Source organism: Dromaius novaehollandiae, chromosome 2, assembly GCF_036370855.1.
Source record: "Dromaius novaehollandiae isolate bDroNov1 chromosome 2, bDroNov1.hap1, whole genome shotgun sequence".
Lineage (NCBI taxonomy): Eukaryota > Metazoa > Chordata > Aves > Casuariiformes > Dromaiidae > Dromaius > Dromaius novaehollandiae.
Window position 1 is genome coordinate 46315469 of NC_088099.1, and position 22838 is coordinate 46338306.

The window sequence follows — 22838 nt, forward strand, 5'->3', positions numbered from 1 at the left end:
AAGTGAAGAGTTCAGCCTTGAACCAAGGCTGTGATTGAAGTCAGGGTCTTAAGTTTGTGGGTAACACTGATTCAGTCCCCATTAATGCTAGCTGTTGGATAAATGACCCTTAAATAGCCATTAATACAATACAGACAGAGGTTTATAGGAGTCAGACCCTGGTAGAAACAGGTATCAAAGGAGCCAAGACTGTGAAACCTGAGCAACTGGGAGAGGAAGAATCTTTATTCAGATCCTATTGGTTTCTTTGATATTTTAGTTTGATTTTACAGAAGAGGTTTGAGCTAGGGTTGCTGTTTGGTTACTCTACTAATTTCCATGCAACTTCAGTGATACATTCGTATTTTAGAAGCAAAAAATTTTAATTAAAGATGAAAAAACCCTGTCTCTCCAGCTATGGGAGCATAATAGTATGCATGCTCAATAAGTCCTCTAGCAAAAGTAGAGATGACCGTAGCTAGCATTCCGTATGTATTAAATAGGCAGAACTGTCTAGTTTAAAAAAAAAAAAAAAAAAAAAAAAAGGAAAAAAAAAAAGTAAACCTCCCAGGCCATATTTACCTATCATGAAGACAAACAAAAGAGCACAACCTGAGGTTTATTTTTATAACTATTGGAGGTCACTTTTGTTGCTGACATTTCTTCTAAGAATTCTCTACCTAAGTAGAGATATATTTGACATCTTTAAATAACCTGAAAAATAATTCTGTTGTCAAAGAAAAGTATCTCAATTAAAAAGATAGCCTAAGGTAAAACGATCTCAACTAGTTTCACGACAGCTTTTGTTCCTTTAATACATACTCAGAAAACATTTGAAACTAGGAAAAAATTATCAATGTATTTCACCTGGGTAGCGTTTCCACCATGCACTGGGCATATTTACTGGAATCTGACTGTATCTCATCACATTATTAATAACAAACAATTTATTTGATTAATTTACCCTATGTTTCTGTTCATGAATTAGCCTCCCCATTTTGATTGCTGCTTTTTTGTTCACAAGCATTTGGCAAATGCTTTCAGCGTATTTTAGACTGGAGTTTGTTTGGAAGCTTTTTGCTTCATCTAATCACAGTATTTTTTTGCTGAAGATGGTGTGGCTTGAAGTCTTCAGAGAGTCTTCTTTTTGTTCCCCACTTGGCCTTGCCACTATAAGTGCAGTATCACGAACACTTCTGATGTGATTAGCAAACATGTAGCATTATGTCTGAATCGCTGGTTTGCTGAGGGATACACAAATTCATATGGGAGACAACCTTTCTCTAAACATTCATCAGACAAAACATGTTTACACAGATATATGTATAATGTTAGAGAGAGAGAGAGAAATATAAAATATATTTAAATATAAAATATACATAGAGGATATAAAAGGATATAAAAGGATTAAAAAAATAAAAGGATAAGAATGCCAGAGAACTGAAAGGCTTTAGGGAGATAGAACTTATGTAGCTAGATTCTCATGCTATTGTCCCAGTTCATATCAATCCACTGTCTTATTTTTTGAGAGATATTTCCCCAACACAGAAGGGTCCTTCATCCCTTCTCTCAAGCACCACATGATCTCAAAGCAAAATCTTTGCTATTTTAAAGCTATTGTTTGAAAACAAGCAGCAAAGTACAATTCTCAGTTGCACCATTTCCTGAATAACATTGGTCTGGACAGGTCATGCAAGACTAAACTACACGCACACCAGGCTTAGAGCATGGAGAGTATTAGGATCATGTACAGCAACATGGTCATCATGTACGTTATGTACATGGTCAGCTTCTGTGGCAAATAAAGAGCTAACACAGGTGACTGGCCCTCATCAGCTGTTCCATCTGGACTTGTTCCAGCTGCCTACCTGCCTCATTTTGCTGGGAAAAGTCAGAGTGACTGTTTCTGTCAGCTATTGTGGCTAAGCATCCAGCAGAATGCTGGAAAGCCAACTCTGGAGATGGAAAGGGAATGCAAAGAACCCTCCAGTTTTGTCTATACACCAGCATTTTGCTCAACTTCCAGTTTCCAAAACAATCTTTGTACAGAACTTCACAATTTTCAGTCCCAGCTACAGCTAAAACAAGAGAAAAAGGCTGCACAGACCACAGTGTATAGCAGAAGCAAGTATTCTACAAAACAAGAATCATGGGGTGTACAAGCATTGAGTCTGCTATTTTTACATAAGAAGTAATTAACATAAATCCGTCATAACTGGTCTTTTATAAACATACCTAAGAGAGAACTATTTCAAACATTTCCACAGTCTAGAATTCAGGGACTGATCTTAAATCAATCATGCAAGGTGGACCATATTTAGAGGGGACTAAGTGCAAATACTATCTTAGACTCTGTCTAATTTCCTCATTAACCTGCAGAGTTGGAGTAAAAGAAAACATCCATAGTGGATCCCAAGAACCATCACATTCCTACCAATGAACAGAGAACATTTCCTGATGAGCATGTGAACATACATGCCTCTCATTACCTGAAGGGTTTTTTACAGGTCAGGAGGTTAAAGAATTTTCATGAGCAATGGAAATATAGGTGCAAATTTGGGGGGTATAAGGTATCTGAGCAAAAGCAAGACAGGGCTCTAGCTGTATTTTAGCCACGATCCATAGGCTAGCAAAGTCACAGCTCCACCTGTTGAGCTAAAACAAATCATCCACCCATTACAACCAGCAGCACAGATTCTTTTTTTTTTTTTTTTTTTTTTCCCCAGGCATACATCACTAACACGGTGCCACTTGAGTAAAACAAAGCCTAAAAATTTAGGGACAAATCATGTAGTCATGCTTCTAGATGAGGGAGTACTGTATCCATTGAGATTCTACCAAAAGGATTGAAGGACTTAGATCTAAAGAAAGGGTCTCATGGTAGACCAAAGATCACATTCTTCTTGGTATATTTACTAATGCATAGAACAACGGTGGGAAAAATATAAAAAATGAGAGAGAACAGAATCTGCTCAGCTCCTGGTAATTTCACAGGAAGGTAAATTGCTCAGACCAAAGGCAATACCACAAGTGAAATACTTAACATTTTTATAGCCATACATATCTATTCTTTTACATGTATTAGAAATGTTTTCTTCCCCCTTCCTGTGCTAACTATGAAAAGTCGCTTCACACTAAAGCTAAAATGGAACGAAATATCATTTCCCACCATCTTATAAAAATGAAAATATATATCAAGCCAAGTATACAATTTAATGACCAGAGAAATCAATGGCAAAGTCCTCAAGACTGTGGATGGACTTAAATCAACATGCAAATTTCTTGTGGAAAAATAAATAAGGGTAAAATTTTTGCCTTACATGGTCATCATTCAAGGACATATTTCTTGCAAAAGGAAAAAAAACTGCTGTGGTCTGCAAAAATGCAACATCAATAGCAATTAGACTTCAAATCTAGAACACAGATACAGTACTGCACAAGGGCCATGCTTGGCTTCCTCAGATATGCCACCATTTGTATCTCTGTAATTTTAGAAAACAGTGATGGTGCCTGAACACTTCAAGAAGACTTTTAGCAAAAAATTCACGTAAGGGATCTAGTTGAAAGCCTGGTTTAGATTTAGTTTCAAAGATAAAGATATTTTGCAGAATATTTGTTAGGAAGTTGAATTAGTGGTCATGAGTCCCAGCTCATGACTCCAAAAATTTGAAATTAAGCAAAGAATTAATTATTATATGTCTTGTGAAAATAATAGGTAAAATACATTTAGAAGAAGGGATCGTATGCAGTGTAATGCTTGCTTATAAATATAAGTACTGTAACAGATTCCAAGTAACCTAGACATAAATTCAGCAACTTCTTGGCAAAGATATTACTTTGTAACATTCATAAAATTATAGATGCATGATCTTTTTTGGCATGGAAGAAGAAAATGTTATATCCTGAAAACAGAAATACAAAACCCCTATTGCATTTGCTTTCTGCATTCTCAGTTCAGTAAAGAACTGACCCGCACATGAGTAATTCTCCTGTCTTCAGTTAAGCTCGTGTTTAGATTCAAAAAGTGTTTACAGTCCATTAGCATCTATTCTGAAGTCTGTGTGTTAATGTTTTGCTGGGACAGGACGTCTAGCACTTAAAATTTGTTTCATACCATGTTACATCTCCTCACACTATTAACACATTTATACACAGGCAAACATACACATGTGTAGCTGCATAGTCATATGATACTCCTCTTAGTGGATGTGTAAAACTCAGAAAAATGTCATTCTTATAACCCCATAATTTCAGAATACTCCATAAATTGTGGAGAAGAAAAGCAGCACTTGCACCTTCCTCTAATCTAGTTAGTCACACATTTCCATATTCATTTGAATTACATTATACCAAAAGACTGAAACATATCATTACAATCTGCTAACAGCCTTGAACCCACCCAATAACTCTTCCAAGGCTCCCACTCTGCTCTAGCTAGCAAATATTATGTGCATTAAAGATACAAACACAGGCTACACTTACACTCACACACACACACACACACACACACACACACACACACATATATATAATATATATATACACATTTATAAATCTGTGGAATAGTGTCTTATTCCACTGACTAGTGCTAGCAGAGTCAGCAGAACTGCTCACAGAGTAAGGAAATACACAGCAAGAGCTGAGTACCACTGGCTGATCCCATATAAAGAAGCTGAAGATCCAACAGCTGATTCCCAAGGAGTACTGTCTTATCAAGAGCCCAGTGATGTCACCCATAACTCACATCACATGGCCAGTCACTGAAGTGGCTCCACTGAAGTTAAGGGCATCCTTTGTGCAAGTAACTACTCAAAATCACGTAGTTCTATAATGTCGGCAAGTAGGGTTACTTAATGGCCATACTCTTATACCTCTGTTTGCAAAATGTACTACCATCTACTAGAAGCAGTTCAAAGAAGCAAATGGGGTTGCTTGTGAAAGCAGAGATGAGAAATAAGTAAACATATAAAACTGCAGGCCTTGGCAAGGTAATATCCATTACAGATGAAGGCAGCAAGATGGAGTCCACCTTTTTTAATGGTGAAGATTTTGATGTACTGTTTATTATGCACATTTTTTATGTCACAGCTCTGTATTTGTGCTCCTTCTTATTTCCCTGCTCTTTAAAGATCTGTTCAGTCAGCAATTGTGTCTTTCATAAAGCTATGATATTATTGCTATGTTTTTACGTAGCAATATTGCTTACAAAATCTTCTCAACGTGCAAAGCACTCCCCACGTAAACATTAAGAACTCTATGTGTGAGAGACAGAGTAGCTGCAGAGAGTGACAACAGAAATCACTCTAAATTAGAGCCAAATAACAAATGAACATTCTGATTTTAAAAAGCCCAATATTTTACAGTATTGCTATTGACTGTGCAACAACCATGAAGATGCAACTTTACTATAATTTCCATTTTAAATCCATGCTTTCTTTTGCAAAGACCTCAAATGCTATGGATGAGATTGTAAATATATAAAGCAGTCCATTAATTTTATATAAGCAGTTTTATATACCTGAAGGTCTATGACAACATTTCTTGACAAAATAGCTTAGCAGAAGAATTGTTTTTCTAAAGTTCAATCAAGAATGGCTTATAAAAATGAGTGTGCAGATAAATATTATGGTGCTGGTGGTTTGAACTCTCCATAACAGAAATACCATCAGTTAAAATTTTTGAAGAGCTGCCAATTACACTTTCAATTTAAGCTAGCACCTGAATAATAAGCAATCCTTGATGATAGAAATGGTCTATGTCATCAACAAGAGAGAGAATCTGTAGTTTTCACACAAGTATACCATCGATTTACATAGGAATCCTATCCTGTATAATACTGAAGGATCAGTTCGTAGGATTTGCTTTACACTAGCACTTGTTTTTCAACACCATTCTGAAAATATTTGTAGTGTGTCTTTTCTGTTTTGGGGGGGGTTTTTTGTTTTTTTACCCAGTGGCTCTTATGCAGCTTCAAGACAAATGCAGGAAATAATGAGCCAGGTGAAAATTCACTCCCTGATAAGGCAGGGCTGACATTGCGGGGTGGGGTTTATATCTGGAAGATATGATACTCAGCAATTATTTGTAATGTTACTTATGTTACTGCTCCCACAGGTATGCAGTATCAGGGAGAATCACTATACTCATAGGGCCAGATCCAAAACCAGCAGAATTATCAGAAAACACCACAGACTTCAGTGTTTTCTGGATCAGTGTCACATGTTTTAACTAAGAAGGTAAACAGCATCTTTTGATTTTCAACCAAGGACATTGTATTGCTTAGATTAAGTGTCTCTCTACTTTTCTTCCTAAATGAATACATAAACATAGCTTAAAAGAGACATTCCATTAATAAATTTTATATGTATATGTCAGATTTTAATTACAAAATCTCAAGAAGGCTCTGTGATTCCAAGAACAGAGGCTACTAGATCACTTCTCTCTGGTACTATTTTGGCTGCTGAAGGGAATCTGCTGAGCCCAGAGATCCTGTCCCAGCAATTGTCAAAGTTTAATAAAACATACAAAGAAATAACATAGGCTTATTTCACTTATCAGTCTTTCAAAAGCTCAGCCAAAAAAAAGCAGAACAATCACACACACCCACACAAAGAAACAACCAGACTCTTGCTTCTTTAGACATGTTTGCAGCAACTGATCCTGGATTAGAAAATGAGATTTGAGGAAAATAGGGCACTAGTACCATTATCATTTGCTAAGCACCCAGAAAGCAGAAAGGCCTCATTTCTCCCCTTTCAGCAATCTGCAGATGTGGAAAGAGCAGCCTAGCCTCCCATGCAGCGGTCAAACTATCCTTTAAGTTATGGAACAGATAATGGGAGAAGTGCTGCCCCAGAGGGCACTGGCAAAGCTGGACAATCCAGCATGTGAACAGACAGGACAGAGACGACTAGTGGACAAATCATTTCACAGCAGATACAGGGCAAGGGAGAAGAGATTACTAAACTACCCCTCAGAGAGGAAGATACAGGGCGCCTGGAGAGATGGATGCCGCGTGCAAAGCAGATCAACATCCCTGAGGCATTCCTCACTGGCTGGACTGTGAGACGCTGACATTAATGAGGGTGGCATTTGGAAGATAAAAGCAATGTCTCTGAAGCAGACAGTGCAGTTTCCAGGCACTGGGCAAAGGGACATGGTGTAATCAGAAGGGCCTGGAAAAGGCTCACATCTAGTGAAAGCTGACGCTCACAACTGATGATCATGGGATAACATGGATCAGAAATAAACGGCCCTATGGTTTTGTCTGGAGGGTTGATAGGGATGCGGGGGACGGGGGAGAGAGGTTCCCTCACAGCCTGGTCAATTCACATCACATTCCTTTGTTGAAGGGCTCTCCCTCAGCCATCCACTTATGCCTTCCTTATCAATTGTTGGTGTTTCATTGGCAAGCGCTTTTCAGGCAGTAGAGCTGCCTGTCCTCCAGAGTGCCTGTCCTCTAGAGGACAGCTCTGTGAGTAGCAAGTGGGGATTTACAGAGGTGGAGGATCTCAACAGCAATTGTCTCCTCTTGAAAGCAGGGATGGGGTTGGGAGATACCCCGAGCCCTGGTTGCCAGGACACAGGCTAGTGGGGTGGAAACAAATCTGGCCGCTCCTCACAGGGGTCTCAGAGTGCCACCGCACCACCTTGAAAATAACATCCACCCTTGACTATGTCTGAGAAACACTCCTGCCATGACCCAGGGGATGGGAAAACTCACCGTTAATTAATCACTCCCTGCTCTCCCTCTCATGTGCTTCAGTGCCAGCCATGAGCCACCACCCATTTGGACTCTGATCCTCTCAGATGTCTTTGAACTCTCCCATAAAGGGAAAGAATGCTATGGCCCTTATATAGAAAGAGAGTCTGAGCACCCCAGAATAGTCTTCCTGAGCCCCAGAGTCATTCTGCCAAAGATCTTGCAATGATTAAATCCAGGATCCTGTTCCTGCTTCCCTCCTCACTTATGTATTGTCCCTCTGGGCAGTTTACCTCCAGAAAACAGAAGCTGCTTCGCCGTTAAAAGAGCCAGTCCGCAGCAACACTGAATAGATCGATCTGTGTGTGCGCCCGTCTCCTTCCCTTACAAAAACTAATCCAGGCAGACAAACCCCAAGCCCAGAGAGGGTTTCGGGTGAGGTCTGTGCAGCAGTGGCCTAAATTATGGCCCAGCCCGAGAACAAGGGGTCTATGAAAGAGGAGTTTCCAAGGGGCTAGCTTGGTCCCCAGAAGCGCGCAGGAAACGGCGCCGTCGCTGAATTTCGGCCGCGCGGCTGCGCGCCGGGGAGCGGAGCGTGGCAGCAGGAGCCGGGCGGGCGCTGTCCACGGTGCTGGCGGCGCGGCCAGCCCGGCCGCCGGCGCTCTCCAAGGTGCTGCCCGATGGCGGCTCGCGCGGCCGGAGCTGCGGGCGCTCGGCACGGCCGAAGGGGGGCGCCAGCGAGCCGCAGCCGCCCGCACCGGGGCCGGCGGGGGGCCGGCGCCGCTAGCAGCCAGCAGCCGGGAAGGAAAGCACCAAAAGTCAGCTTTGCCTCGGTCCGCCTGCTCTGCTGGCAGCGCTGGCACTAACCTTCCCCGGCTCAAAGTATTCAGCTTCTCCGAGAGAGGGGAAACACTCTTTTTTTTTTTTTTAACACCACGTGGGCTAATCGTGCACTGAAGAAAGTTTTAGTCGTGCATCCAGTAATGAACCTAAAAGTGGGAATCCAGAATAACCCGACTTGGAATAAGGACAACCTCTTTCTGCCTTCTTTTTTATGCTGCATGCACAGAATGCAACTCCGCGTGTGCAGGTGCCCATGCCCCCGTCCTGCTGCAGAGTACAACGCACCTCCCGGTTGTCCTACTATACTGTTTCTTTCTCTCTCCAGTTCGATTTAAAAAACAGAAAGAGTGGGGAAAAGTGGTAGAAGAAAGCTAACTGAATCCCTCCTTTAATCAAGCCCAGCAAGATGGGGAAAGAAGCTGTATTTCTAAGCAGCGACCGCTGTCATAGTAGTTAAAATAGAACAGAAAAGCCTCTCACAAAGTCAATTCTTATGTAGATGAGGCGACATAAGAGCTTTTCTCTCTCTTCATGGGCTTAGTGAATTTCTAATTTGTCCGAGGAAGCCCTAGAGGGATGAGGAAGAAAGAGCGGGAATATTGGGATTGCTAGTCATAACAAATATTGCCGTGCTCTGGATTGTCACCTAGAAATGCGCTGATAATGAGGGGATCCGATGCCATTGTCTCAGCCGAGTCGTTTCTCTTGACCTTCGGCTTTGTCCATCCAGGCCGAACAAACTTCCCGAAATGAGCATTGCCCCTGCTCTCTGCCAGACACACAACATCGATCTCTCTCGGTTACAGAAAGGGAAAGAGGGCGAGAGACAGTTTCCCTTCCAAAGGAAGGGCACTAGCAGAAATTTAAACAACCAGAAAAATGTAGGTTAAGTAACAAGCTAGGAAATGTGCTGTCCTGTTGAACAGAGAGCAGTTTCCACAGCACTGAGAATCCGCCAATATATATCATATCAATAAAAAGCAGCTCTTCGAAAGCTTGCATAGTAATTGAGATTGGAGATCTTTTTTGATATGGCTTGGCATTTCCTCCTATCAATCTGACAGAGCCAACTCAGGAAATTGCTGGTAATATTCATCTGGGGAGCACTTTCATTAAACGTAATTCATTCGACTTTCACAATAAATTGAGTGACATCCTTACAGCAGAACCTTTTTATCCTTGATGAAGTGCTTGCCAGCCTTTGGTTTTCCACTTTATTGTCACATTCCTTAAAGCAGAATCGTCAACATGTCAATCTGCTGCATAAAAAAAATGCTAAAGCTGTATTTACAAAGCACCCAGGAGGTGGTTTAATGCTGACTTACAGAAAAAGTGAGTTGGGAGTTAAACTATCTGATAAATCACAGCACTAACTTCACCCAAGCCCAATCGGGAGAACAGAAGCCAATCCTAGGGAGGGAAGCATGTCTCACAGACTCATTTTCTCCAAGTACTGGCTATTCCGAGCAACTGGTTTCTTAACCAGCTTCACCGCACTTTCCAAGACGACTGGGAAATTGGCTTTTTGTTAATTAAAATGGCGGTTTAGAGATGCAAGGAAATATTAAAGAGCTTAAAATGGATACCTCTAGGTACCGACTTGGAAGATTTGGCTAATCAAAGAAAGGAGGGGATATTGGATTATATCCAGGTGCCTACCTAAAAGACTAAATTTGTTCCAAGTTGCTTTCTCCAGCGACTAAAAAAGTGAAAACGGTGTATACTAAGCACCGGGAAAAGGAACTTTAAGTTCGGGGGAACCCCTTCTTAAACTCCTTGCACAGGTCCCTGATGGTTAGGAAGAAAAGAAGCCCGGAAAAGAATGCACCACCCTCCACTTAACAAAAAGCTATAGCGCAGGTAAGTTCGTTTCACCAGCTGCAAGCGATTCGACTCTGATTACTATTCTCGTGCCTTACCCTCCGTGCTATTCCCTCTACACACCACCGCGAAAGTGTCTCAAACTCCTTTAAAAGGAGCGGGGGAGCGAGACCGTCTCAAGACTATGTTAACTCACTAGCATAAAAAGCCTTGCCGCTTCTTCCCGTATCCCCCCAAAGCTCCTCCTCCCCCCCCCCCCCCGGCCGCCTTCGACGTCAAATTGAAATTTGCAAGAAATCGCTTATTTGGGGGGGGGAAAAAAAGCAATATCCGAACGCTTTCAGCACCAATGCCTCTGAGAAAATACTGTGGGTGGTGATTATGATAGGACAATACGGTCTTTCTTTTGTTTTTTGTTTTCTTTTATCTTCGCTGCCTATAGAGGTTTTTTTTCCTCCCACGACAAAGTAGGACACAATCAGCACCTGTCTTTAAAAAAAAAAAAAACTGTCTTCGCTGGCACGTGATATTTCTTCACGTTCTCCTTAGCTTTCATTAATGATCGCAAACAGTGCTACACAGAGCGAAATTAAAGGTACACAAACTCTGGAGCCACTAACCTCCTGTTTACCCCCTCAGCAAATACCGTACCAAGCGTGCCACCGCTAAGGACAATTTTAAACCACTACTATTCACGGCATTTTTGCAGGAAAGCTTCTCTCGGCTGCCAGAAGGCCTCCAAATTGTAATGATGGTGCGAAATAGCCCTTAAAAACCCAACCTAATATAGAGAGGAGGCTAGCAGGCTTTTTTCAAGACCTTTGCTAATACCATCGCCCTGTGAAACAAGCCACCCCGGGAGCCTCGCAGTTGTCCTTCCCTGACAAAGTGCCACGCAGAGAAGCTCTCCCGTGAAACAACCTGCTCGCAGCCCTCATCGGGAGGTGAATGGCTTGCTCCTGCGCTACTTAAGTACTGAACAGAGGAAAAACGCTGTGCCAGTCAACACTGGTCTAAATCCTAATTTATAAACCCACCGGTGAAACATCCCTTTGCAGGGAGAAGGGGGCAAGTTGGGGGAAAGGGGGGAAGAGGAATCCTTACCCTAGCAGCCTGCAACGCAAAAGTCCGACTGGTTTTAGCTCTGTACCCGATGCTCTGGATAGCGAGTACCTGGGTAGTGAGCTGAAGTCTCCTTAACCCAGAATAATCGCAGCAAAACAAGTGCATGTTATTCCTTTCTTGTGCCGCACGGGAAGTTCCCTCTAGAGCATGCGGAGGCAGAGCCTGTGAAGACGGGGGCGGCGGGAGGGTGCCAAATCCTGCAGTCTGCGAGGCGCTTTGCCTTCGGGCGCCCTCGGCTCGCTGCGGGGGTGCGCAGCGTCCGGCCCGCGGCAGGAGCCGCCTGCCCGGCAGGACGGGGCGAGCGGCCGCCGTCGGAAGGGAGCCGCCGTCGGAGGGGAGCCGCGGCCGGCACCCGCCCGTCCGCCTCGCCCGCAGCGCTGCCCTCGCAGGCGGCGCGGGAACGGGCTGCCTCGTCCCTTTGGCCCATCCCCGACCTTCGCTGCTGAGAAATAACTCTAGTTACAACGCTTGCCGTCTTTGCCGGCGACCCGCATGTTTTGTCGTCGCTCCTACGGCGTGTTGCTTCTACCCGGGAAAAGAAAGAAAAGAAAAGAAACGGCCTGGCGTTTTATTGTCCTTTTGTGTCAGTCTGGAAATTCATCGGGAAGTAGCCAGGAATTAAAAGAGAAGAAGGTTTCGATTAAGAGAGTGGTGTAAAACCGTGGTGTCTTTATAAATACACAGAGCTCAAACCTTAAAGAGGCTACAGTCTCCGGGTGTCTTTTTCTCTCTTAGTATTTATGTGCTTACTGACGATTTTGAGTTTGACACGGCGTTATTATTAAAGAAAACATTAACCGTTAAAACAGGACTAAGATGCTTTTGAAAGAACAGCACCGAAGTGGAGCCTCATGGTAAATACGACTGAGTGCAGCATTTTGGATACTTCTGTATCTCTCTAAATCTGAAGAAACAACATAACTGCAAGCCTTTAAAGGTTAACTCCCAATTCTACCAAATAAGTACTAAGTTATTCGTTTAGGCCGAAGGAAGTGCATTTCCACTGCAAATCAAATATAACATTTTCAATACACTGCACAGCTCGAAACAAGGAGATGAATGTCTCGCACAGGCTAAGTAATGTTCTTATCAATAAACATAATACAGCGAACCTTCCCTACCCCAGAAAAATTCCTAGTCATTCTGATCGGCCGTGACCTCTATAAATTTCAGGCAATAAGGCCAAATCGCTCTATTAAAAAGGGGGAGAAAAGCAGAAGCACTTTTTTTTCCCCCAAGATCTCATTAGGAAAAGGAGAAAAGCCACTGGTCTGCTGTGTGAAGAGAAATGACAAGCCAGCCGAATGTCTGCAGATGAGTAACTTCAAGGAAACCCAGCCTTGCTTCAGCTGTTCGCTGTCGCTGAATACTGCCTAGTTCAGACAGAAAGGAAACACATTATTTTCCCTCTCCTCTATATTATCAACGCCTCTCAAAAAGGGTCTTTTTAAATCTCTATGGAAAGCTGTTTGCATTTCTATTTCATTTATGCTTCCTAACACGTTGGGTGCTGAGATTATAGTTCCTGGTTGGAACTGCTCTAGTCCACACCCAGAGACACACTCGGACAGGCGCAACAAAATGCTGCACCTTGCTGCTTTGTGTCACTGCATTAAAGCTTTAATCAAAACTTCATGCTTCAGTGCTAATAATCAGCCTGTTATCACGCGACGGCCTAATGCAAACTTTCAGAGTCGCTCCCTAAATACAGAGAACAGGGAGCAAGATACTGGCATAAATGCAGAAGTATCGTCTTAGACGAATCGTGCTAGATAGGGAAATCCAGGATTTCCCCCCAACCCCCTTAGTGTCTTGGAAGAGGACACAGCTCAGTTGAAGAATGCACCCACTCCCCCTAACTTGTCTTTTATTCCCGATTTTTTTGTGTCATATTTCGCATTGTTTCTAAGGATATTGGAAAATTGTCTCCTTGTCTCTGTAATGCCAAGCCCTCGGAAAAAAAAAAAAAAAAGAAAAAAGAAAGAAAAAAGCATTCAGGTAATGAAGTCTGTAACTAAACGGTAATTGAATCAGCATAATTTGCACACTGAATGGTTTTCAAATGCTCCCAGTTTACAATTAAAGGAGAATTAATGCGCTTGTTGTTCAGACTGCGGCGCATTAGAATAAATCCAGCACTGTTGTTGTAATGAGTCGAGAGCAGTTTAACTGCCAGCAAACACATTTAAAATTTAACACGACGTATCGATCTCGCTCCGGCTTCCTGATGGATTATTTGCCGAGCACTTTTCTCCCCCTTTCCTCCCCCCCCCCCCCCCCCCCCGGCTATAAAATTCGCGGGAAGGAGAAACACCCGCGGCAGACGGGGCGCAGCCCGGCGCGGGGCAGAGGCGCTCCGCCGCCAGCCACCCCCGCGGGACACGGCGCGGCGGCGCGGCGCGGGCAGCACTCCGCGGCCGCGGGAGCAGCGCGCCCCCCCCGCCCCGCGCGGCCCGCTCGGCATTGGCCGCCGCCGCGCTCCGCCGCGCTCGGGCTGCCGCGCAGCGCCCCCAGGCGACGCCGCCGCGCCGGCGCAGGGAGCCGCGCAGCGGAGGCAGCGCCGCCGCCCCCGCCTCGCCCGGCAGCGGAGTCAGCCGGAGCGTCGCCGCGGCCTCTCCGCCGACACGGGCGCTGAGGTGCGCGTTTCTGCAGCGCGCCCCGAGCAGGGGCTGGGCTGGGCTTTCTTCCCTTTTTTCCTCCCCCCGCTCCCTGGTCTGCGCTGCCGAGACGCGTTTGCCTGCTTAAGGCATCACGGGCGAGCGGGAGTGCGGGCTACGGAGCAGCAGCCCACCTTGTTTTGCTCCTTGTGATTGTAGAGGGAATAAAGTGTGTGTTAAAGGAGATAACACCGATGTTTACTTGTGTTCCCCCGGTAATCTTAAAGGGGATTTGCTACAGAAGTCAATGACACTTCACACGGAAAATACTAGCTCTGCTTGTCATTGAGTGTCTGCACGCCCGTGCTGTATTGTACCGCGGAACAGACGTCTCCTGTGGTGGCACATTGACAGCGATCCCCGCACTGAAGGGCTCCCACCCTCGGGGGGGGAGAGAGGACAAGAAGTTGCCTCCAGCCCACAGCCAGGGCGGGAGCCCCGCGGCGGCGCGGCCGGTGCGCTCGCAGGCACCGGGGGTGCCCGGCCCGGGAGGGGAGCACCGGTGAGCCCACGGCCCCGCGCCGCTTCCCGCGGAGGAGAAGTCATGGCTCTGCCCCTGCCCCGCGGGGAGCCCCCGGCCCGCCGGCCCGGCCCCGGCGGCGGCAGCCCCGGCCGAGCTGCGGCAGCCGCTCCGCGCCGCGGGCGGACGGGGCAGCGCGGCGCAGGCAGTTGTCGTGAGTTTGTTCGTTCTCCGCCGGGCTGGTGCACCCGCCCCCGCCCCCCGAGCTCTCCCTTCCCCTGCCCGTGCGAGGGGCCGGGGCGACTCACCAGGTAGAGGGTGGGCTGCAGCAGAAGGACCGCGTACCAGTACACAGCCTGCATCCTCGCCGCTCAAACTTCCCCCGCGCTGCCTTCGCTGCCTCTTTGTTCCTTGCAGAACATAGATCCACCTGACATCCACTTTACAGAACAAGCAGAGCTCTCACCAGCCTAGACAAAAATGAAATTACAGACCCCATGACCACAAGACAAGGTTAGGCTTGAGACAAGGGGGGAAGAGAGGTGTGGAGGGAACGGGGGGGGGGGGGCGGGAGAGAAGGAGGAGATGGGGTGTGTGGATGGGGGTGGGGGAAACAAAAAACGATTAAAATCGAGTTAATCCAGCGTCAGAGCAAAGTGATCGCACGGTCCGGGCTGGCTGCAGAGCGCCTGTAGGCAGCGCTCCCCGGCGCTCAGTGCTTTTACTGGGCGGGAGAGCCCCGTGGTGTGGGCTGGGATGGCTCTGGGGTGCCACTGCCAGCCCTTCCCTGCCTGCCTGCCCCCGGCGGGGACCGGGCGGCAGCCGCCCGCGAGGTCGCCGCCGCCGCGGAGCTCCGGCAGCGCGCTGGGGAGCGGAGGGGCGCGGAGCCGTAGCGGGGAGAGGGGCAGGAGGCGCCGGGGTCAGGGCTCCGGCTACTCCCGGACGCTTAAAATCGGGGCGAAAAGCCTCGCCTCCAGCACCCCCGAGCCGGCTCTGCGCCCACCCCCCCCCAAGCGCCCACCGCCCTCCGCCGCTCCTAACGTGCGCCGCGTCTTGCCCCGGGCCGGGGCCGCGCCCCGGGGCGCCCCGACGGCTGCGGACTCCCATGCTCGGCCCAGCCCTCCTCCGCCCCGCGCCCCGCGGACAGCCCCGCGCGGCGGGGGGGCCGCGGCGGGGATACGTACGGCGTGGGGGGTCCGACGGCGGCCGGGGCTCCGCGGGGCGCTCCATGGGGGAGCCTAGAGGGGCTGAGCGCCGCGGCGCAGCCCGCCGCCCCTGCGCATCTCCTCGCCGCGCTCCGCGCCGGGGCGTCCCGCGGCCGCTGCGCATCCGGCGCAGGCACCGTCAGGGCGGCGGGGCGGCTGGCAGGCTGTCCCCCCCCCTCCGCCTCCCCGTCTCCGCACACAGCCGCGCTCCGGGTCTGCCGAGCAGGGCACTTACGGGAGGCGGGAGCTGCCCGGGCTGCCCGCTCGCCTTCGGCGGGGGGCGCGGGCAGGAGCGGCGGCACCGGCGCTCCGGGGCGTCCAGGGCGATTTGTCTCTATTAAAAACGACTTATTGGCGAGGGAGCGGCGAGCGCCTGCTATTTAACTTCTGATAAAATCTATCTGCAAAGACCTTGGCCGATCATCTTAAAATAAAGCGCTGGAGCCGAGCACTGTCCGAGCCTCACTGCTTGGGGAGAGGGAAAGAGCAGCGAAGGGGGGGAGGAAGGGGGAGGCTTGCTTGGCGGAGGGGGGAAGGGAGGAGGGAGAAAGGGGAGTTTAGCGGCGTCCCATCCGCTCCTCTGAACGGGGTGATGAATCAGAGTCCTCCCCGGGCGGCGTGAGCTGCCTTGCGCTGCCCGTCCTGGCTTCCCTGCTGCCCGCGCTGCCTGCGCTGCCTGCGCTGCCTGTCTTGGCTTCCGCGCTGCCTGCGCTGCCTGTCCTGGCTTCCCTGCTGCCTGCCCTGCCCGCGCTGGCTGCCCTGCCTGCCCTGCTGCCTGCCCAGCCCGTGCTGCCTGCCCACGCTGCCCTGCCTGCGCTGCCCGCTCTGCCTGCCCTGCCTGCGCTGCCCGCACTGCCAGTCCTGCCCGCGCTGCCTGTCCTCCCTGCTAGCGCTGCTGCCCGGGGGCACAGCCTCTTTGCCCCTCTGCCAGCCCGCAGGAGCCAGCTGCCTGACCAGCCCTTTGAAGAAGCCTGAGAGAGCATCTCTTTCTTTCTTTCTTTTTTTTTTTTTCTCCACCTCTTCAGGGGTGTCCCATGCAACGAAAGAGCTGCTCAGCCGGTCAGGGCGACAGACACCCACAAACCAGGCACTGAGCTGATGGAATCTTGGAGCAGAGCTGGGCTACGGGTGCAGAAGCCAAGCTTTGGGATTAAAGGGTTGCTTCTGCCCTGCAAGCAGGACCTGTAGCTGGACAGCCCCTCGGAGTGAAGCTGGAAAGCTCATCTCTGTCTGGTGCCCTGGCTAATCCTGCCAGCTGTCGTGCAAAGGGAAAGGTCTCACTGACCTTGTTTCTGTTCTTCTTTACAAGGACCCCTTGTGTGCTTTTTTTCCTGCCATCTTCCATCCCCCGAACCATTTCATTACCAAAGTGACATTGTGGCAGGGTGAAGAGAAGGGTACCAATGGCATAGGGTAACCTTACCAACTCCCCAGCCTTGATGGCAAAGCTCGCCAAGAGGCAAGCTAGAGTGCTGTACAGAGCAAGAAATGAGAGGACTTCAGTTGTCCTGCCAAATCCCTGCTTCTCTCAGAGCACGTCCTGGTGATTAATATTTGCAATCTGAGGTTTCAATACCAATCTGTAAAATACTGTTTTAATTTGGGGGCCTGAGTTTGGAACATTGTAATAAAAGGGAGAGAGGAAGGGAGGAGGCAGGTGATGAATAGTCTCTGAAAGAGCTGCACCAGAGCCTCCCCCACAGCTATTTCTGCTCCAAACACCTGGAAGATGGACATCTCCATATGTCCAGCACCATCCCTCTGCTAGACATGTGGGATACTCACGTCACGGCTTTGAACAGAAGCATTCAGCCTGTGAGGAATCATATTGTCATCCTGCCCCTCCAGACAGCTCTGCATCATAGTGCAAGCTAAACCTGCCTAGGGACTTCTTGTTTCAAATGGGCAACAAATAAAAAATCACAGCTGATTTTTTCCTCCTTCCAACTCCCTCCTTCCTATCTATTTCACTATTATGTCCCCATAAGGGCAGTGCTTTGCCAACACTTAGTAATGTATAAATATAATATATATGTATATTATATATACATACATTGCTTTCTTAGTCCAGAACAAACTTGCTATAAGTCTACTGCTGATCTGGACCATGGGACCTTGCAGGAAGCTGCTATTACATATTTGGATCTAGAATGGTTACTCTTACCTTAGATACAGGATTGCCAAGCTCATATGGAACAGGAAAAGTAAATGCAAAGTCTGCCTGATTTCAGTGGGTCACGGCCCTGAGGAAGAGGAAGAAAGGATGACTCCCTGCTTTATGGTTAGAGCACAAGACTTACATGGGGAAGAACCTCTCACAATGCCATGAGAAAAATTTTCAATTTTACCCCACAATTGAGACACAAATCCTTTTGTGAGCTGCAAGATCTGCAGCATCCTAACACGTACTGAGTTCCTGAATACGTATCCTGATCCTTCCTGTGAAGGGCTTGATGTTACCTCTTTCACTCGACTAAATGGGAGAGTGCAGAGATCAACATTTTCCTTCTTCAGACTCAAAGAAAGGGGCTACTCAACTTTATGGCTTGTGTCTATGGAACTTGATCCAGTTTCCCCAAGGTCCATCCATTAATGCCTTCATCCTGGAGGAAGCAAGGAAATATTACTCTGAGAAGAACTCTTCCATCGGCTAGGTCTGACAGAAGAATATCTTCCCAGTCTTTCTCGCCTGGATCCAAATATGTAATTTAGAAGAGTACTGAGAAGTAACTGCTGACTCCATTGGAATCACAAGCACAACTCCTCTTGACTTCAGCCCAGGGAAGATTTCTCCTCCTGTGTATTCAGTGGAGTCTTCTATGAATAGTCCTGCCTGTACACTACCTACTTGATAGCAGGCTCTTAAGGGAAAGGTATTAAGGGTGGACGAAACTGTTTTCTGTAAGCTTGGGGCTGATCCAAGGTTCCATTGGCTTCACTGAGGGATTCTTCACTCTTCAGCTCACGCTTCAAAGGCCAACGGGACACAGTCTTTAACTACAGTGGAACTGCGCTTTCCTTCAGAAAAGCGGCTTGGACTGTCGCTTCCCACCATTGTCTCCCCAGAAGCAAAGAGCATGTGAGAACCTGAACTGATCCTTTTTTGTTGAACAAACAAACAAGCAAAATGAAACAGAAAAATAAAAATACAATAGTCTCCAAAGGATTCCAGCTGTGAACATGTGCTTTTCAAAGGGAGGGCAATGCTTATGAAAATCTGACATTTAGGACTTTAGGACGCAGTCGTTTGACTTTTACCTGATTCTCTAATATTGGTACAGCAGCTTAAGTGCAATATTGGATTTTTTTAAAGAGAATTTTAATTTCAACCATTTGGATGCTGTTTGATAAAGTGGATCTTAGCAATAAGATCCCAGCAAGGTAGTGCCAGTTAGTGAGGCTTTAAAGAGGCACAATTTCAGGTTTTTGCAAATGGATTTTTAAAAGTCCAGTTAGACTTTAAAATGTAATTGGGCTATTTTTAAAGCTTCGAAATACATTCTAACCTTTAGACATCTTCCCTGCTATTATGGAGATAGCTTCCTGGCTTGCAGAATTGAAAGGGTCACACACAGAAAATCCGAAGACAATGGTAAGTGATTAATAATTGCTAGAGGTTCCAATGGAAGACGAGCACACGGTTTAATTGCTTGAGGTACTAGAAGAAAATACAATGCTGTAATGATAAATATCAAATGACTGTGCTGAACATATAATGCAATGTAGCTAAGCTATTTACATGTGGACAGGTATATACTTGTCATATATCATATATGTATATATGTGTATATGTCATATACATATATGAAATACAAACAGTAAATAGATCTGAATCCCATGCAACATAATTCGTACAAACAAAGTGTTTTATTTTGGAAATACTGCTTGAAAAAAAGAAAGCAAGCAAAGAAGACAAAGGTGGAACAGATTACCAAGGGCTGAAACAAGAGTCTTAGAGGTGAAAAACTGATCTAGCTTAACCACAAGGTATGGCTTGTGCTTATCCAGGTATTTTCTTAGTGTTCCAGTGTTTCAGGGTTGCAGCCAATGCTTGGGGTGGGAATTCTGGTCCTATTAAAGCCAGTGGAAGTTTTCTCCCATCTCTTGAAAGGATATATTAAAATATTAAGTGGCTGTCTTGGAATACTGTGCTATGAACAAATATCTCATCTATATGCATACTGAGGTACTGTTGAATTCAACTGGAGTTACGTTTGCACTAAAATGACAGATTATGACCTCCACAGCTTTTCTATATTTGTACTATACAATGTACAGGCCAAATGCCTCATCATTCTCATGTAAATAATCTCACTGAAATATTCTTTATAGCCTCAACCATCAGTTCATGGGACCCTCTCTTCTCCTTATCTCTTCCTCTCTTCAGATTTTTAATAGATTTTTTTGTTTTAAGGAAATCTTCATGTTTGAACAGAGTATTTTTATGGTTAGGATAAATATAACAAACAGAGTCCCTTGTCACATTTTATTTCCATTCTTTCAAGGTCAGAATATTACTGTATGTACTATTCATATTTCTAAATATAAAAATATCTCTGTGAGACTTTTATTTTTATTACATTGATTTCTGCCTACTTACAGTCAAAGACATACCATCAAGAGGTGTTAATCTGTATTCTATATGGAAAAATACAGGAATATTCCAACTACCTCAAGAGAAATGCCTTGAATTCATGGTGTTCATAATTTTTCTTCTTGCAACACAATGTTGGCGTGAGATATGACATTCAGGATCAAAAAGGACTAAAAGGTAATGTACATACAGTAGTATCTGCATCATTCAATGCTTCTGTGGTATAAACATGAGCAAGCCTACAGGCTTCACTGGGCTTATTCCAGGTGACACTTGTGTACATGTAGTCAGGATTTTTCCCAGAATATTTGAGATGAGGTGAGACATAAATTATTGTCCATGCGAATACAATTTACAGCAAGGTTTATATTCAGCTTATTAATAATGGCATTAAATTCAAGGGAAAAAAGCAAAATCTGAAGATCCTGACTATAATAAGCAAAAGATTTCTAATCTTATTTACATAGCAAGCTTTTTTTCTAATGTAATGTCTATAATAGAAATTCGTGTTTGGATTCCACATATATTTCATCCATTAGGTCTTGACAATTCTCTATAATAGCAATACAGGAAATAGAATAATTTTAATAATACCTATAAGAAAAGAAAAGAGAAAAATGAACTTAAAGAAAAGTAATGGAAGGAGTCTGCACTAATCAAGGAGTAATGTTGTCCAGAAAATACCACAACTCGGGTGATTTTCCTAAAGACATAATTAGATTTCAAAAATAGTGTAGGACTAAGTGAATTTCTTAATTAAAATCCAATTATTGGACTAATTCATGATGGGAACTCTAGGGATTATTAGCTGACAGCAACACTTGTTGAAATCATAAAACTTGAAAATGAAAGTTTTATTAAAAGCTGTCTGTGTGTGTTTTTAGCTGCAGTGTATATAAAGCATATAATATACACCAATGTACACAACATCACCCAGGAAGACTTTTAACAAGGGAGTTAAAACACAACAGAGGTAAATTGTCTTAAAGTACAAATTGATAGGAGTTAGAGACAGCAAGACCAGTTGGCTTTACTTTCTGTGCCAGGATGGGGAGGAGGGTGTGGAAGCACCAGGAAGGCTTCCCATAGCACCTGTGCGGCCGGCATGGATGGCATGGATGGAGGAGAGATTGCAGCCTGGGGCACCGCTGCAACAGCTGCTGCTCCCAGGCCCTGTGGAGCACCACCCATGAGCGTTTGGTGGAGAAGGCCACACCACAGACGGTTGCTGAGCAGCAGAGAGCGGGGAGACAGGCCAACGGCTCTGCGGCCAAAATGACACTGTGCAGCCGCATCTTCTGAAGCAGTGTAGTAAAGCACTTTCCATTCACAGTAACACAAATGGGAGCAAACTTCCTGACACAGCTTTACTACCACTGGAGGGAAATCTCCCCGTCTTTCTTTCATTTTTTTCTCATTCATATTACATCAATCGCTTATGCTCCAAAACAGTGCCAGGTCGACCGTCTCAAGGACAGAATTTATTTGTTTATCTAGAGAGTGGTTGCAGCAGAAGCCAAGCCATCCCCAGCTGGCCTCTGCCCTGTCCTGCTGCACCCACGCCGAAAGATCTGGGGTGGCTCATTCCTCCCACTCATTCTGCCCTTGGGTTTTGTGCCAAGTACGTTAGAGCAAGGCCAACAGCCAGTGCCACAAGCACTGCCGTTTCTTCTGTTACGTGCTCACTTTTTCACTGGGAGCTGGACCGAGACTACGGATTTTACGTAAGTCAATAAACAGCCCTTTCAGGTAACACAGTTGATATCAGAAATGGAAATACAGGTGGTAAATGAATAGTATCACTGGTGTCCACAGGAAAGCTTATTCTCCTCTAAGGAGGCATCTGGTAAAGAGACAAATTGTCTTGGTCAGCCTCAGAGCTGAGCTCAGCTTCTGGACTCTTCATGCCAATCACTGTCGCTAGTGGCTGTAGCTAAGACAAACTGGGCTCCTGTGCAAGCTTTCAGTGTGATGTGTGGAACTCCTCTGATTTTTTTCCTTTACGGTGGGTTCGTAAGCTGAGTCCTACCTACCGCACTGATTTTGCTAGAGACTCAGGAAGTGGCAGAACCTGAGTGAGGGGGATGTTTTACCTTTCACAGTGAAAAAAATTAGTATAGTTTTTCTTATAAGACAAAACGAGCTATTGGGAAACAACTCAGAAGTTTCTCTATTTTACATTTTGGGCCCTTAAATTCAGGCAGCCAATCTGTTCCTCTTCAGGTAAATGAAAGTTTTGAGACTTCCTTCAAATGAGGTGGAGTTGGTTTGGACTGTTTTTTGGATACCAGTTGCAACAATAGGAATTTTTACAAGACAGTATACAGCTAAGGATCTGATCCCAAACGGCCAAGTCTCAAAGCCAGCTAGGAGTCCCCTTAAACCCAGTCAAGCCTGTCTGTGCTTCAGAATCAGGACCTTACATTGTAACTACAGCAATCAAGGCTAAAAA

At 46.0% G+C, this 22838-nt stretch overlaps 1 protein-coding gene across 2 annotated transcripts in view; it reads right to left on the reverse strand.

Moving 5' to 3' along the window:
* NXPH1 (neurexophilin 1) overlaps positions 1-16301 on the reverse strand; it is a 148384-nt gene extending 132083 nt beyond the window's left edge. Inside the window, exons 1-2 of one of the 2 annotated variants that reach the window (XM_026105135.2) lie at positions 16028-16301; positions 14896-15057 (exon numbers count right to left, since the gene is read on the reverse strand). In XM_026105135.2, the coding sequence (XP_025960920.1) occupies positions 14896-14949 (54 nt within the window). In that variant the 5' untranslated portion in view covers positions 14950-15057; positions 16028-16301. Of the gene's footprint in view, positions 1-14895; positions 15058-15771; positions 15800-16027 lie in introns of those variants that run through there. The other variant, XM_026105136.2, reaches the window with a different exon arrangement.
* Positions 16302-22838: the final 6537 nt, after the last annotated feature.